This window comes from Salvelinus alpinus, chromosome 25, assembly GCF_045679555.1.
Source record: "Salvelinus alpinus chromosome 25, SLU_Salpinus.1, whole genome shotgun sequence".
Taxonomy (NCBI): domain Eukaryota; kingdom Metazoa; phylum Chordata; class Actinopteri; order Salmoniformes; family Salmonidae; genus Salvelinus; species Salvelinus alpinus.
In genome coordinates, this window is record NC_092110.1 from 10,710,950 (window position 1) to 10,728,545 (window position 17,596).

Below are 17,596 nucleotides of genomic sequence, written 5' to 3' on the forward strand. Positions count from 1 at the left end.
CGCCTAAACCCCGGCCCTAGTGATGGATCGTTCGCGAACGGATATTTTAGGTGAACATCGGGACCGAATCGCATCGGCGAAAAAGCCGCTCATTTGTCTCCCTGATTTGCATAGTGCATCTACTGCTTTTTGAGCTTAAACGTTTTTCTGCAAATAAATTACAAAATCATTCTCTAAAGATGGCGAATCCTCACTGCAGAAAGTATAAACATTGAGGAGAGCACGTCAATCTGGTCCACAATTATTTCACAATCTGACATAATGGCAGCCTCTCTTTTGGGTTTTACACTGGATTTTTGAAAAATGTTCATGGTTTTATGTCAATTTTTAAGCATTTTGAACGAAGAGCCATTTGGGAGCCAAATGAGCCGGCTCTATTACGTCAACGGAGCCAAATGAGCCGGCTCACCGAAAATACTCGGAATGCCCATCACTACCCAGACCCACTGGGTTTGCCAATCTACTGTACATTTCTATCTGCAACGTTCAAACTAGAAGGGTACCGAACTAATCCAAATATGGGCGAGAGATTAGAATTGATCTTTACTAGGAAAACGTAATGAGGTGTCAACATTGGCTATCTACCTATAGAAAAGAGAACGAATTCAGATAATATGTACAATGTGTATATACTGATTTGTTACATTTAATGTATTGCGTTACTGAATCAAATTACCCACGAACACAGACAGAGTATGCGCCTATCTATGGAACTTTACGGTACAGCCATACCAGCAGAAAGGGATAGTTCGATGTGCATGCTATTTCCCATTGAAAAGCTAGCAGCTACTTAAACACAAATTAGAATGCCACCTCAATGACAATTATTTCATACACATTCTGCAAATCATATATTTTCATGCACATCGTGAAGTCGCTTTTGCACTGTCTTTAACAATAACATTGTGTGCAGTGCATCCTAGCTAGTTATCTAGCTAGCTAACGTTAGTTGCAAAAGAAACCCACCCCCCCTTCTGAGAAGAACAGCGCGCGACCAAAACATGGCGGAGTCAGAGGAGGCTAAACAGAAATCTCAGGTGAAAATATGTTTGCAAATAATGAAGGCATTATTATCTTATTAACTAGTTACCCATCTCTTTCTGCCCAGCCTTGTTGCAGCCAGCTTCATGGCTATCTTGCTAGATTTTCCTCAAGTGCATGACTATGTAGCTTAACGTTACAGTAGTTAGAGCTAGCCAGCCATGTAGCTAGGTTAGCTATTTTAAGCTAGCTAGCTAGTAGTGTTCGTAGAATAATCAACCCTCATATCAATAAGGGGCTCCAGTGAAAATAATATATCACAGTTCTGTCAAAGTATTATGAGTTTGCGTCCCTGTGTGAGTGTAACGGCTTATGTCATGAGGTCCGAAACGGTATGGCAGGCCTGGGTCGCTGGTTCAACCAAGGCCCATTGCGGCTGTTTGTGTAGTTACTACAGCACTGTCCAGAGGTCTGAGCCTTCATGGCACAGGCAAGAGTGTGTTTGCTCTGTATGAAATATGGTTTCTGGTTCAAATCCTAACCAGACGATTCCCCCTCTATTGCTGCACTAGTACGAATAATGTCATAGCTTTCTACGCTGCTTAAAATGTAATTATTAACTGGGTGGTTCGAGACCTAAATGCTGATTGACTAACAGCCGTGGTAAATCAGACCGTATACCACGGGTATGACAAAACATTTCTGTTTAGTGTTATAATTACGTTGGTAACCAATGTATAATAGCAATAAGGAACCTCGAGGGGGTGTGGTATATGGCCAAAATACCATGGCTAAGGGCTGTATCCAGGCACTCTGCGTTCAGTCGTGCTTAAGAACAGCCTTTAGCTGTAGTATATTGGCCATATACCACACCCCCTTGGGCCATATTGCTTGAATATATGCTATTTAGCAGAAACTTTTATCCAAAGTGACTGTCATACATGGATCATTTTTTTCCTTATGGGTGGTCCCAGGAATCGAACATGCTATCCTGGTGTTGCAAGCGCCATGCTCTACCAACTGGGCTAGAGAAGACCACACTTTTTATTTGTATTTTTTTATACCCTATTTTCTCCCCAATTTCGTGGTATCCAATTGGTAGTTAGTCTTGTCCCATCGCTGCAACTCCCGTACGGACTCGGGAGAGGCGAAGGTTGAGAGCCGTGCGTCCTCCGAAACACAACCCAGCCAAGCCGCACTGCGTCTTGACACAACGCCCCTTAACTTTGAAAGCCGGCCGCACCAATGTGTCGGAGGAAACACAGTACACCTGGGGAGCGTGCATTGCGCCCGGCCCGCCACAGGAGTCGCTATTGCGCGATGGGACAAGAACATCCCTGCCGGCCAAACCCTCCCCTAACACCTGGCGACGCTAGGCCAATTGTGCGCCGCCCCATGGGTCTCCTGGTCGTGGCCGGCTATGACAGAGCCTGGACTCGAACCAGGATCTCTAGTGGCACAGCTAGCATTACCTTAGACCACTGCGCCTCTCAGGAGGCCCCAAGACCACATTTTTTAACCAGTTGTCTCCTCCCACAGCATGAACTCCGGCTGTCCAAGGCTTTTGATGAGGCGGTGAAGCTCTCAGCCCCCACGGCTGGTGAGTCCCAGCGACAACACACTCCCCTGTCAACAAGATCTCTTTGGAGCAGCATCTCAACCGGACCAGTCTTTGGAGCACCAGAACCAGTCGGACGGCCTGACGTCGACCATGATTTTAGCAGTGACGATGAGGGGAATGTATTTCCTCACATCTCTCATCCTACCAGTACCACCTTCTCCCTGGCTGGTCTGGGGGTGGGCCAGCCAGAGGATGAGCTGGATGGGGTTCCTGTGTTTGGGGCAGATGAGGAGGAGGAGTGGGACATAGCCCTGCCCAAGGTGGCACTGGGTGATGTAGAGTCTGACAGAGAGTCAGGCGGACGGCCGGCTGGATCGCCTGACACACGACGTGCAGAGACTCAGGATGATCAAAATTCCACTGACAGATTCCTTGATGCAGTCTCACTTTCCAATATTAGAACAGGTTAGAATGAAAACATGATGCCTAGTCTGAGTTTGCCTGTGACGTTACTCCTCATGCATTTCTTACTTCTTATCACCAAGATAACTATTTCTTACTTACGTTTCTTACTACTTAAAGGAAAATTCCACTCAAAAACGTGGTATTTGTTTCATTAATCCACTGTTGATACATTCCCAGAATGTTTTATGCAAACTGTATCAACAGTGGACTAATGAAACAAATAACAAAAATATAGTTTTTTTTGTGGCATTTCCCTTGAACTTAGGCCTACTTCTTGTGCATTGCTTAACAACAGTCATTCTTTTGGCAGCTTCTGAGGTGGCTAGTCAAATGCAAGGAGAAAGCCATCTTTCAACTAACCTATCTCAGTCCCCTTCACCAGATAACAGCTTGGGTAAGACTGCAAGCAAACTTGTCCTGCTAGTTATAACTATAGTTTCAATAAAGAACATGATATGGGACATTTTTACACTTCATGCACATGGTATGCACATTATTAGAGCTGTGATGATTCCATTAAATGGCCTTTTCTCCATTTCTGTCAGATGGAGTAAGACAGAATCTGTCTATTGCTGGGGGATCCAGCCGTCAAGAGGTCTGTATAGTGTATGACTTTAGTATACCGGTAGTGTAAGTGGAGAGGGGCAGCAAGAAAGAACTGGCAGAGAGCGTGAGAGATTTCAGGATAATTCCCTTTTGCGGAATGCTGTTATGAACATTATTTATTTTTTGTGTCGCCTTCATTCATCTATTTCGTTCCTTTGCCCTGACCTCCAGAGGTCAGAGAGTGTGTTCCAGAACCCAGTGGTAGGGAACAGAGAACAGCCACCCATTTCTCCCCTCATGAACATCAAGGATGAGCCTATAGATGAAGGATATGACTGCGCCCTTCTACCCTCAACACGGAGTATCAAGGAGGAGCTGGACAACACAGCTCCTGAGGTCAGCAAAGGCTCCCATGCCCTGCCTTAATGTCCCCTTTTACAACATATGGATATGATGATTCTGTTATGCTATATTATTGCTGCTATATTATTATTATTATTATCATTATTAATTCTTTGTTCTTATTTGTTGTATGTTACAGGAGGTGCTGAGGATCAGTTCTGTTTTTTCTGTTGGTGGAGGAAATGCGTATGGCTCGCCCACTGCTGCTCCCCAGACCCCCACCTCCATATTTGGACCAGGAAGAAGTCTAGTTCCACAGGGGCCAACGATAACCCTCAGGAGCCTGGCTCCAGTGCCCCAGCCACCCCCTCCCCAGCCCCAGCCCCCTAGTGGCTCCAACCCAGCCAACGCAGTGCGTGTGTCCTGCTCAGGCTGCTCTAAGATCCTGCTGCGCGGTCAGACTGCCTTCCAACGGAAAGGATCCACCCAGCTCTTCTGCTCCACTGTCTGCCTCACTGGGTTCACCCTGCCTCCCATCAAACTGAGAACCTGCTACCAGTGCCTAAAGTGAGTCACTCGGCTACTGACTCACCTCAAATTCAATTTTCAATCGTTCTGCTATCATCCGATTCCCGGAGTTACTGTGGGGGTGCACCAAATAACTTCCCCCGTTGCTCATAGCTGTATTGATGTTTATAACTATTTAATCTGTCTATAACTCGTTTATAACATTTCATTTCTTCAGGGAGATCGAGGACCCCAAGGATGTAATCAGTGTGATTACAGACAATAACCTGAAGGATTTCTGTAGCCAGTTCTGCCTCTCTGTGTTCAACCGCAAGAGGAAACCAGGGACTATTTCCATGCCTTCTTTCCAAGAGCCCACCGCCCCGATGTGCAGTATGTGCAAGAAGAGCGACACGGTAAGGGAGAAAACAGACAACCACTGGTTTGACTAGTTCACTCTCATTTCTAAGTCAACCTCAGGTGAAGTTACATGAGGAAATGTTTGATTTGACTTGATCGTCCTGCCTGATTTGATAACCCCCCATCTCAGATTCAGCACGAAGTGACTCACCAGGGCTCCTTGCACAAACTGTGTAGCGATGAGTGTTTCATGCGCTTCCGCTCCTCCCACAACCTGGTCATAAATGTGTGTGAGAGCTGTGGCGAGTACTGCGCCAGTACTGACAGGAACTGCCGGTCGCTCCGAGTAGAGGGCGTCACCATGAAGTTCTGCAGTCTAACCTGCATTAGCACTTTTAAACGGGTAAGTATGCACAGTCAGGTAGTACACACACAGACAGTCCTCCATAGAAACTGGAGTCCACTTTTAAAAACGGTCTGGCCTTGATGGTCATATGTACTCTTAACTTCTATCAGGTATATTCAGTGGAGGATGGGCCTCCCCTCCGAGTCTTGTTTCTCTCAATGAGTTTCTATGAATACATTATTGATATTATTACACATTTGTCTCACTGAGTCCCCCTGTCCCACCTCCGCCATCATCAAATCTCTTCTTCTTATCAACTCTTTCCCATTGTTCCTGTATGATAGACGACCACCAAGGTGATGCCGTGCGGTCACTGTCGTAATCTGAGACTCATGTCTGACATGGTGGAGAGCACCGATATGGATGGCAAGGTGGAGCTCTTCTGCAATTCCATCTGTGTCAATAACAGCCGGCCACAGAACGACCTGTCAGGTAGCATTGACTTTACCATTGTATAAGCGGAAGTCTACAAATGTGTTTTCATTGATCAATATTGTAGGCCATATGTTGTCTGAAATATGTTTTTGACTGGTATAATTTTTTCTGGGATGCATCTGCATGTCGATTTAGTCCAATAATTATTACTCAGAGAGTGGAAAAAACCCTGCAGTGGATTCGGTCGGGATTTATTTTCCGCTAGCCAGCAAACAATTTCGTGTTTCAACCAATATTTTGCCATGAAATTGGTTTAACATTTTTATTTGCAGTGGTATTTAAAAAAAGTTGTCACACACAGGAACGGCGTTCCCTTGTACCTACTGCAAAGTGAAGGCTGTCTCTCAGTACCACCTGGCCATGGTAGACGGCAGCATCCGCAACTTCTGCTCTTACACCTGCGTCAAGACTTTCCGGGTATTCGTTGATTAATTGGCTAAATGGATCAAAACAGACTGTATGTTACGTATGATCTGTGCTTTCTGTGTGTGCATATTAGAGACTGTTCATTCTCAGTTAGGTAAATTTGAGAGGGATTTTGTGTTTTTCAGCATGCATTTAGGTTCAGGTTTATTTGACAATTGTACCAAACATAAAAAACGCAATGCATACAATACAGGTCAAATTGAAAAGATACCAATCAGCCTATATATAATGGATTGTACAGAATACATCATGTTTTTGAATGTGTTCTCCTTTGATGTAATGTGGTAGGAGGCTGAAGGCAGCCAGCTTCCCCCCCAACTGGGCCAGATGAACGGCTCCTCATCCACTGCTCCTCCCATGGTGTCTCCGTACCTCCACACCCCTCCAGCACCACCCCAGGGCTACTCCCATCCTTACCCCCCGTCCTGGGTCCACACCACTGGCCGCCCGTACCCACCAACCCAGACCTCTGCTGCACCTCTATCCTATCGAGCCGCCCCAGGCTTGGCTAGGGCCTACGGGGTGGGGCAGCATCAACCAGCGCCGCCCATGGCACCCTCCTCCTTTACCTCCGCCCCCAGTGGACCTGTGAAACTCTCCTGCCATCAGTGTCCTCAGCAGTTCCGCTGGAAACCTGAGCTCTATGAGTACAATGTAAGTACCTCTCTCTTGATCCTGTACCTTGTTTATTACATTTGAGGTGTTCTGGGAATGGTCGTTTTGTGATAGGTATTGTAGTTTTGTCTAATAATGCTTTTGCGATGTGGGTTGTAGTTTTATCTCTAATGCTGTTTGTCCTCCTGGGCTTGTGTTGTGTTCTTTCAGGGTCGCACCATGCAGTTCTGTTGTAAACTGTGCTGTGTTGAGTTTAAGAAACGGAGTAATATCAAAGTGAGGTGTGAATACTGCAAACTGGAGAAGGTGGTCAAAGAAGTCATCAGATATGACCTCATCGACCGGCCCTTCTGCAGTGAGAGTGAGTACCAAAGACCCTTTCTCTCTTTCTCTTAGTCCTTTTTGACAATTTATGCCATAAATATAACAATGATGTAATAATTTGTTTTGAGTATAATATTGTACATTAACCTGTCTGTGTGTGGGTGTTGTAACAGGCTGTAAGCTGCTCTTCAAGCACGACATGAAGGGGCCATGGCGGACGTGTGCCTATTGTGCCGACATCAGCCCCAAGATGATCCACAACCACTTTGGTGGCAGGATGCAAGAGTTCTGCAGGGACGCGTGCATGTCCAACTACACTGTTCTCTTCTATGAGGTCAGAGCCAGAATAATCTTTATGCATGTTGACCTCTGGGGCTGTATGTAGCAAGCATCTGAGTAGGAGTGCTGATTTGGGATACATTTTGCATTAAGACGACAATGAATAAGACTGCAGGGACCTGATTCCAGATTAGGACTCCTACTCTGAGTCGCTTTATGAATACATGCCCTGATCTCTCACTCTTGATTTGATTACCTTACAACCACTTCCTGGGACATATATATGTAGTTCACAAATGGCTGAAGCCCTTTGAATTGCTGAACTGTTTGTTGTCCTTCCCCTACCCAGATGGCTAAGTGTGAGTGCTGCAGACGTCAAGGGAAGATGAGAGAGCAACTGAAGTGTTTTGGGGCAATTAGGCACTTCTGTAACCTGGAGTGTGTTATTCAGTACTGCTATCAGACCTTCCAGCTGCACCCTCGGACTAGCAACGGCACCACTACTACACAGGGTACTACTAAATTATATACACGTTTCTCTTGAAAACGACTACCTGGTTGGATGACCTATCGCTGCATCTCAGTTTAATGACTGCCTTAGGCCTACTACTCAACATGTCTCCCCTTCTTTCTCCCCCTGTAGCTCCGTCCCAACCTCTGTTCTCCCTCTCCAAGCCAGCTCCTGTCATTGCTGATGTTGTCTCGTTGGCCACCTCTCCTGCTGGCCAGCCCCATGCTACGGCTGCCACTGCCCTGACAGGTAGCTAGTACACTCATTGAGAACACTGGCTAACACCGAGCACGGTTAAGACATTTGTGAAGAAGTGGTTGACTAATTTAAGCTTTTGTAGTTCAGACTGTTTTTTGTTTTGCTTATAGGTGCTCTTCCGACGTCTAACTCTCACGGCAAGAGCCTTGGCGATGCCAGCACTCAGACGGACGCCATGAGGATCTCAGCCCGCCGTCGGATCATGAAGAACAAGGCCATCATCTGTAAACCCCTCATGCTGGACCAGGAAACCAGCTGCCCGATTCAGATGCAGACAGCAGAGAAACCAATGGCACCCATGGGTAAAACAACAAACTGACATCCAAAACATCAGAAATGCTAACCTAGTCGCTGATGCAAACTCAGCGATTTCTATATCTTGATTCTTTAAATTATTTTTATATTTTTGGAACAAACTAGCTACTTTTTAAGATGTCCCGTCCATAAAGGTATTATTAATATCTTCATTATATTTCAATGGCCCCACCCTTCCACTGAATTTGTAAATCAGACCTTCCACTACATGTTCATAGTATGACCACTTGGTTTAAAGGGTTAGTAAGGATCTCTGATTGTAGGCCGTCATTGTAAATAAGAATTTGTTCTTAACTGACTTTAAATAAAGGTTAAATAATAGTCTCTCTCTCTCGTTGTTGTTGTAGGGTTCACAGAGACTGGGTTCACGTACACAGAGAACGGGGAGAAAGTACGGGTGGTTGTGATGCCCGTTCCTGTGCCAGTCTTCATCCCAGTGCCCATGAACCTGTACACCCAGTACACTCCTGTGCCCATGGGTATCCCCGTGCCTGTACGTTTGCTCTGCGTCCTCTTCTCATGCCTACATCCATTTTCTCTTTAAATGCCTTTAATAGATACTTTATTTACCACTTTTCAAAGGGAATTACCAGGAAGTACCCATCCCTGGTGGCCTAAACACTCACATGCCCCCCCACACACCCTCGTGTTTTGGATTGTTATTCTTCTGAGGACCCTACTAATACCCCCACCATGTTTCATTGTGTGTTCTTTTAATGGTTGGTTAACTTGGCTGGTTAAACCATGTTTTGTTCTCTGCCCTCTGTCCAGGTGCCAGTGCCCATGGTAATACCCCCCTCATTAAGCCGTTCAGAGCTCAAGGACAAGAAAGATGGTGTCGCATCTCAAACCATGGCCGAGCAGGAGGAAGAGGAGAAAGACAAACCTGTCTCCCATGGAGGTGAAGAGAAACGTTTGTACTCTGAGCTGCGGCTGTGTATGTATGAGAACGTGACTGTCTAACTTTGTTGCTTGGCACATCAGCTGACTGCTGCTTTCTTGAACGGGTCTCTCTTGCATTTATCTCAATATTTAGACTAACCTGTATTAATAGATAAACACTCTTTTAGAAAAGCAAACTTTTAAATGAAAATCACTCTGGTAGAGGATCTTACTGAAGGGATAGATAACATGGTGTCTGTCTGTGTGGTGTTTATCCACAGACCAAGGCAGCGCCTACAGTGGAGACCTGGAGTCTGAGGCTGTGTCCACCCCCCACAGCTGGGGTGGAGAGGATGAGTCCACATCCAACCCCCAGAGAGGGGCAGAGGGTCCTGTCGAGCCCCCCAGCACAACATCCTCCCCCAGCATGTTGGACCTAGAGGCTGACTACCCCCCTGGTGAGAAAGGCTCTGAGAATAACAACATAGCTACATTTATGTTCCAAAGTTTTTTATTAGGTGAAAAATATTTATTCATCCTTTATTTATCCAGTTAAGAATAAATTATAGTTGCACTAGCTAGGTTTCCATTCAATTTGCGACAGATTTTCATGCGAATATTCTAGAAACTGCTTATAGAAAATATGCACATTTTCCCACCAGTTGTATGTTTCTACCAAGTTTACTTGTTGTGGAAACAATTAGTGCATGATGACGTAGTACACACACAATGTATTTTTCGCTTAAGTTTTCATGCACCGAATAAAAATCAAAAGTTTGTGTTTTCATCCCATTTTCAACTCTACTGATAGTTTTGTCACAAGTTGTTGCGTTAAATAGCAAATATGTCTACTCTGGTCTTGGCACCTGCTCTCTAGCTAACATCTCTCAGATACAGTGCGGGTAGGCAGTGCGGGTTGTCTAGTCTACATGAGATTATTATGGATAAACTGCAGTCAAGCATCGATCATCATGTCACCAGAATATAACCCTCAATATATATTGGAAAGCGGCGTCAACCTCATCACCGTGTACGTTCACCACCCTGTGAAGTTCATCATAACTTATTTCATCTATAGCCTAACTGCATGGTTTCCCGAGTCGTAGTGGGAGGACTCCACACCATATCATGGGCGTGACTCCCAAGTTTACTTCGATATGATGGTTATTTTATCAATATTTGCGCATAATGGCGTTTCCACCAACATTCCCCGGCAATTAATTTAACAGACACAAAAAGATCCCACCGTGTCGAACGAACAAATTATGTCGCCATTTGTAAAATTACACCGACACTTCCTGTTTCCATCACAGCTGTCGTGATTTATTTTTATACGATACTCGCATAAAAATTGTAGATGGAAACGTGGTTAATGATGAACTTGCCAATTCCCACAGATCACATTTGTATCCCCTGTGTAACTGTGTATTCAATGCTGTTTCAGAGTCGTTTGATCGTGCTGCAGTGAAGGTACAGAGGCTGACTGTACAGGCCACAAGACACAAGAGACCCAAAGATGGCTTCCCTCCCAGAAAACGGGTATGTCTATACTGTAGTGTGCGTCCCAAACGGTACCCTATTTATTTTATAGTGGGGTTACTGGTCTAACGCTATAGGTAACATAACTAGTTAGGTCACATCAGCACCATTATTACTATTGCCTGCAATAGGATTTCATTATTAGATAATGATATCAGAGATATTATACAGTAAAAGCAAGTCGTTTCTCCTTCCACTACGTTGTTGGTCCAAACCTTTTCCCCTTTCCCTTTCTGTATTGCAGAGTCGTAAGCAAAGTGGGACTATGGACATGGTGGAGCAAACTGTTTCACTCCCTCCTGCCAGATCAAAACTCCACCACGAGTACGGGGTGAAAGCCTGGAAGAATTGGGTCCTGCAGAGGAACAAGCGGTTTGACTGTGAATTTGCCAAAGATCCCTGTGAGTCAATTCTAACTGCACATGCAATTTTTAGGTCTTTGCTTGTCATGTAGATTGATTGATTTGAATTGATTTGTTAATTAAAGTGCCTTGCAACATCTCAGATGCCATGCCCAGATGAGTTTAAAATATGCTAGCGGTATTTATGTATAGTACCTCTGGTGTTCAGTGGCCATCTTTCTCGCTATGGCAGCTAAATCCATGGTTCTCTCATCTGGTTTTCTGTGCCCTTGTCTCTCCTACGGCAGCTAAGTCCATGGTTTTGAAGGAGGACGTGTTGCAGTGTAACTCCTCTGAGCTTAGTTATGGCCTCTGTCGCTTCATCAGTGAGGTCCGTCGCCCCAACGGTCAGGCCTACCCTGCTGACAGCATCTTCTACCTCTGTCTGGGCATACAGCAGGTATTGAACCTCCATGTTTATCTTATTCCGTACTATGTTATTCACTGTGGTACCACCTTTTCTGTCTGTCAGTGGCCATACTTAAAATACGGTTCAGTCTAAAGCCCCAGTTATACTGATGTGATGGCAGCTAATACTGTTTGCAGACTATTACCATCAATATTATCTGGACTTTTCCTATAGCAACTTCCCCAGGGGCAGCAACATCAAATTGTACTTGCCCCTCTGCCAAATATGATATACAGTGCCTAATGCCTCTCTCCCTCACCATCTCTCATTTGGCTCACCAGTATCTATTTGAGAATGGAAGGATAGAGAATATCTTCACTGATGTGCTCTACCACAAGTTCACCATGGAGATTACTATGATGCTACATTTCTGGAGACCTACCCTGCTGCCTAGCGGTAAGAATTTTTCTAGTCTTCTATAAGTTTCTTCTTCTACGCCTGTCGTATCCCTTTAAAACTTCTTAGGAATAGGCGTCCCGTCAACGTGGCAGTTGTAAATCATGCAGCGCCATGTGTCACAATCGCAGATTTTAGAGAAACAACAAATGTCGGTACATATGTGTCTTATATCGGCTGAAAGCTTAAATTCTTGTTAATATAACTGCACTGTCCAATTTACAGTAGATATTACTGCGAAAAAATGCCATGCTATTGTTTGAGGAGAGCTCCTAACAACTAAACACTTTTTTCACCGCGAAAGGTTTGATAAATTCACCTCTGAAGGTGAAATGTGTACTTACATTCTGAAATCTTGCTCTGATTTGTCATCCAAAGAGTCCCAGAGATAACATGAAGTGTCGTTTTGTTTGATGAAATCCTTTTTAAAATCCTAAAAAGGTCCATATAGCATGCACGATCGATTTTGTATTTCCACTTGTTCAATTTGCATAGAAAGGAATTTTGTGAAAATCTAACCCTAAACTTTGTTTCAACCAGTCAAATCACGTTCGTATTTATTCCTCAAATTCCAGATAACCAGACTTCACAATAACCAGACTTCACTATATCATTAGGAGTGTAGTATATCCTTTAGGACACCAGATTTGGTCAGAGAGCGACGCCTTCATGGCGCGCTGATGACGTGGGCGGTCTTCACTTGATTGACTGTACCTTTGTCAAATAAGTACCAATCGGGGTCAAACAAAGCTAGCTAGATAGCCAATAAGCTGGACGGAAACCCTGTATCTGGCGCAAAATGTTGCTGTTAACTTTAACCTAAGCCTTTTCCTTTTGGACAAAAATTACAAGAATATGGAGTGTTATGAAAACTGGGTGTTTTGCAAATGTTGAACTTATAATATGGCTACTAATACTAGAAAAGCTAAATCAAAGTCCAAGTATACAGATTTGACAATACTCTTGCAGAAAAATGTCATGTAAATGTCTCCTTCACGATTTGCCCAAATGTACCTGGGTGACTTCACACTAAATGTCATGTAGTTTGCTCATACTTCAAGTTATCCGTCTGAAACTTTGCACATACACTACTGCTATCTTGTGAACACCATTGGAATTACAACCAGAGTGATATCTAGATTTGGGACCTTTCTGTTGCATTTCAAAGATGGTGGTAAAAAACTGTTGTTTTTTTTCTTTGTATTTTCTTCTACCAGATCTATTATGTTATATTCTCCTACATTCAATTCACATTTCCACAAACTTCAAAGTCTTTCATTTCAAATGGTACAAAGAATATGCATATCCTTGCTATAGGCAGTTAGATTTGGGTATGTCATTTTAGGTGAAAATTGGGGGGAAAAGGGGGCCATCCCTACGTTTCTTTTTATACGCCTGTCGTATCCCTTTAATATCGCTGGGACATTTGAAATGCATAAAAAATGATGACCCATACCTCTGACCCTCCCTCCACTGTCTGTCTCTAGGCTACCTGCATTCCCGTGTGGAGGAGGAATACCTGTGGGACTGTAAGCAGCTGGGGGCCCACTCCCCCTTCGTGCTGCTCAACACCTTGCTCTTCTTTGGAACCAAGCTGTTCCAGTTCAAGACCCAGAGCCAACACAGACGTTTGTCCTTCGCCAACTTCACCCACTGTACCAGGGTCACTAAGAACGGCAAGAGCGCCTTCCTGAGGTTTAGGCCTTGTCAGGACACCGCCGGTGAGTTCCAACCTCAATGGTGTTGAAGGCTATCACATTATATTATACTTTATTTATCCCATTAGTAGCAATTAAGAAATGCATTGCCATATCCCAAGCAATAACATCCTCCACAAGCTCCATAATGCGCTAGGTTGTAGGTTGATTTGTTTCTCTTTGTATGTGTATCCAGAGCTGCTAGCTTTGCCTGCCAAGAGGAAGCTGGATGAACAGGATGGTGACATGGAGATGCCTGAGAACACTGAGAACCCACTACGCTGCCCTGTCAGACTCTACGAGTTCTACATCTCCAAATGGTGAGATTACATAAAACATGTTTATTCCTGTTATATTTCACTCTGTTACTGTACATATGACTTGTTTTAGATATTGACAACATTTTAATGCCTCAATGTTTTGCAGTCTAGAAAGAGAATGTTTCTGTAATGGCTGCCTATCGATTCATTATATAATCCTCTTTTTTTCTCCAGCTCAGAGTCTGTGAAGAATAGGCCAGGCCTGTTCTACTTGCAGCCAGAGCTTTCATGCCTCTCCAACAGCTCGCTGTGGTACTCTGGCCAGCAACTAGAAGGCGCTGCACTGGAGAGCATGCTAACACGCATCCTGGCTGTACGGGAGGTCCATCTGGATGAGCCTCCACTGCATCATCACTCTACTGAAGCTTCATCAGCCTCCACAGACGACAACGATGATAGCTCGTAGTGGATATAACAGACTCATGGAATGGCACCCTATTCCCTATATAGTGCAGTGCACTACTTTTGAACAGGGCCCATAGGGCTTTGGTCAAAAGTAGTGCACTATATAGGGGATAGGGTGCCATTTCAGACCAACATGGACATGTTGCAAAAACATCCACAATCATGTAAAGACACTACGATAAGATACTTTTCTGACACTTCATTTAGTCTTTCATAATGTCTTTGTTTCTAGATTCTAGTTTTAGAGGATGAATGGAATCATTGTTAACGAAACATAAAAATACTGTTAATGTTACATTAGTGTCCGTTTGTTTTTCTACGTTGTTGCTATAGCTATACTAATCTGCCTTTTATTCTAAGGGCCCACACAACTAATTCCATAGTCTCGATCATCCACACTACCAACTAAACCAAGGTGATCGTGTAATATTGTACATCGTTTTTTTTTGTTGTATGGATCCCTCTGTTATGGACTTGAATAAGCAACATGATTATGCAAAGGACACTTCTGTCTGCTCTGCTGTTTGTTCTCTGAAGGGATAAAAAAAAAAACTCTGACTCTGAGAATAAAACTCAGAAACCGATTGAAAATGTTCCTTCACTGTGAAAGTCATCAGCATTTAGATTTGAATAATGATATGGTAAATTGCACCTGGTCCTGTATGCAAAATGAGTGGAGCTGAAGAGTCACTTTCATCTGCCTCAGTGTATGATTTACTGACTGATGGTTCAAGGTGGGGTTATGTATCTGTGTTGTGATGCTCCTGCTTTAGCAGTGCAGAGTCATGTTGTAGTACAGTACATGATGTATTGATGAACAAATAGAAAAGATAGTCAGACCATGTTCTCGTTGCATGAGTGGGAGGAAAGGGGACTGTACTGAGAGAAGTGGTACTGAGGGATTGAGTGTTGAGCGAAGAAGAGTTTGTGTGGGAGAGGAGGCAGATGGATAAAAGATCAAACTGCAGGCTGAATTTTTATCCTCCTGCATCTCTCAGCCAAGCACATTGAAACTGGTTGTATAACGACGTGTTTTGTTTTCTATACCATTTTCTGATTTGTTTCAAATTATGTAATTTCAAGGATATCATTGTCACATAAGATGAAGATCGCAAAGCTGTGACTGTCCTTTTCACCTCTTTAGAAACGTCTGATTTTCCCCTGCTGATTTATGTCTGGAGAGGAAATCAAAGCCCATGGTGGTCAAACCTAAATGGAGAGAATAGGGGACAGAGAGAAGAGGCAAAGTTAGTCTTTAACAGCTCCAAACCTCTTAAGCCCTGAAGCAGCCTTAGAAACATGGGGGAGGGGAATCTGTGTGTGAGAGATGGAGAGCGTGAGAGAGAGGAGGGGGGCGGTTTGCGTTGGTGTTGAAATATTTGTCAAATAATCAGTGCCTGTGAGCAGACAAGGATGATTTACATGGTTTCCTAAACCTGAATTTCTTCATTTCAGAAATGCTTTATTCAGGAGCGCAAGCAAGAAAGGGGATGTATTGATCAGCTGCTATGGCAATAACAAGTGTTTGGCATCTGAGTTCTTTATTGATGGGCACAATGGAAGTAGATGACAGCAGAGACAAGTATGAGGAGAAACCAATGCAGAGATAGACGAGAAATGCTTTGGGGGTTCTGAATGGACCAGCACAGAGAGAGCAGTGAGTTACCCGGCATCATGTTGTTGAAGTCGTGTTATTTTTTGAAGCTGCAACTATTAAATTCCTCTGTTTTTGTGTAGTTGGCTGCAGTCAGAGGAAGCGAGCAAAATTGTTCTTTAATATTCCTGTATGTATGACTAAAAATAAATTCCCAAGCTCCTCTACTGTTATTATTGAGAGGAGACTGTGTTGACAGATTTTACAGATGGCACTCCTCAATCTGAATATTTCTCATATTTACAGTTGACTATTGCATGATCAAAAGGAATGAGCTGACGTACATCTTAGACATTTTAAGTTGTCTCCCTGCACCTCTCGTGTATCTAGTATATTTTAATTACGATCTCTTTTTGGACTATTAAGAAAAAAAACTAGATTTTTGCTGGTAGTGGAAAGAACACTATGGGGAAGCCTCTTAGTCGACCGGGTTGCTGCAGGCAGAGCTCCTGCTGCCTGGAGAAGAGTGTAGACGGGGATGGCTATAATGAGGACGGTTACATCCCCCAGCGCTCCATCTACGACACAATGTGTATCAATGAACATATTGACCATGGCTCTGCTCAGAACACAATAACCTCCAGGGGAGGACAAGACAACAACTTCTCCAGCAATGGCAACCTAGGGGTGGGAGCAGGTGCCTGCGTGGACATGATCACATTCGAGGCACGATCACGATCCACGACTCCCATACCTTCTGTAGGTAGAAGGCTGGATGAAAGGGTGATCTTTGACCAGCTAAAGCTGGTTGAAGCTGGCCAGAGCAGCCGGTCCCCAGGGGGGTTTGGGGGCAGGTCAGTGTCCCCCAGTGTCTCCATGATGTCAGCCCCTGAGGGAACTTCCTCTTCCAGTGGCAAGAGACATCAACACCAGCATGATAGCAGCAAGAGAGGGGACAACTGCCGGCAGTCCTGGAAAGTCCTGACACCCCCCAAGAATCTTGAGCATCTAGAACTATCATCTGGTGACGTAATGGAGAAGAATTTCTTAAATCCTCTCTACCTACAACACAGCATGACCTCCCCTCTCATCTCACCCTTCTCTGGGTCACCCCTCTCCTCAGGCTGTCACACCCCTGTGTTCTTATCCCCAGCCAAACCCCTGCCGTTTCAGCAGCATAGCTTCATCTTCGAAGAATCACCCCCCTCTCAGCCTCGTCACCCGCCTCCCAAACCCCCTCTCTCCCAGCTCTCTGTGACAGCCCTCCAATGTGTTCAAGAGGATCTCAGAAGGATAGGAGAAAGAGATCGAGAAAGAAAGAAAGAGAAAGGCGTAGAGATTGAGAAAAAAAGGGAGGTGTCCCACTCAGTGGGCTCAATGTCTCAAGAGGAGAATGTTGGGGTTTTTGGGTTTACGCCCAGGACCAAGGCACTGGACTCAGCCATTGACAATGATTCTCCCTTCTCCCCAGAGCCAACCCGTGACACTACCCCCCTCATGCTCGATCAGATTTCCCCAGGACCTGCTCCTGCTCGTGCTGTGAGCCCCCAGCCTATGGAATCCACCTGGCCTCGCAGGCTGATTGTAAGGAAGAGAACTGTTAGACAAGGCGGTGCAATCCA

At 44.5% G+C, this 17,596-nt stretch overlaps 1 protein-coding gene across 1 annotated transcript; it reads left to right on the forward strand.

The window, feature by feature from the left end:
- The first annotated feature begins 428 nt into the window (after nt 1-428).
- On the forward strand, nt 429-14,675 carry LOC139553351 (zinc finger MYM-type protein 4-like). The gene is made up of 26 exons (XM_071365587.1): nt 429-1,037; nt 2,521-3,007; nt 3,318-3,401; nt 3,553-3,602; nt 3,785-3,949; nt 4,095-4,462; nt 4,641-4,818; nt 4,953-5,165; nt 5,453-5,600; nt 5,905-6,020; nt 6,318-6,683; nt 6,855-7,005; nt 7,142-7,302; nt 7,597-7,759; nt 7,891-8,007; nt 8,127-8,318; nt 8,679-8,824; nt 9,103-9,232; nt 9,495-9,671; nt 10,658-10,752; nt 10,997-11,153; nt 11,402-11,553; nt 11,844-11,958; nt 13,446-13,679; nt 13,852-13,975; nt 14,150-14,675. Exons 1-26 carry the CDS (start codon nt 1,002-1,004, stop codon nt 14,379-14,381), a joined length of 4,557 nt encoding a protein of 1,518 aa, XP_071221688.1. The 5' UTR covers nt 429-1,001; the 3' UTR covers nt 14,382-14,675.
- The last annotated feature ends 2,921 nt before the right edge of the window (nt 14,676-17,596 follow it).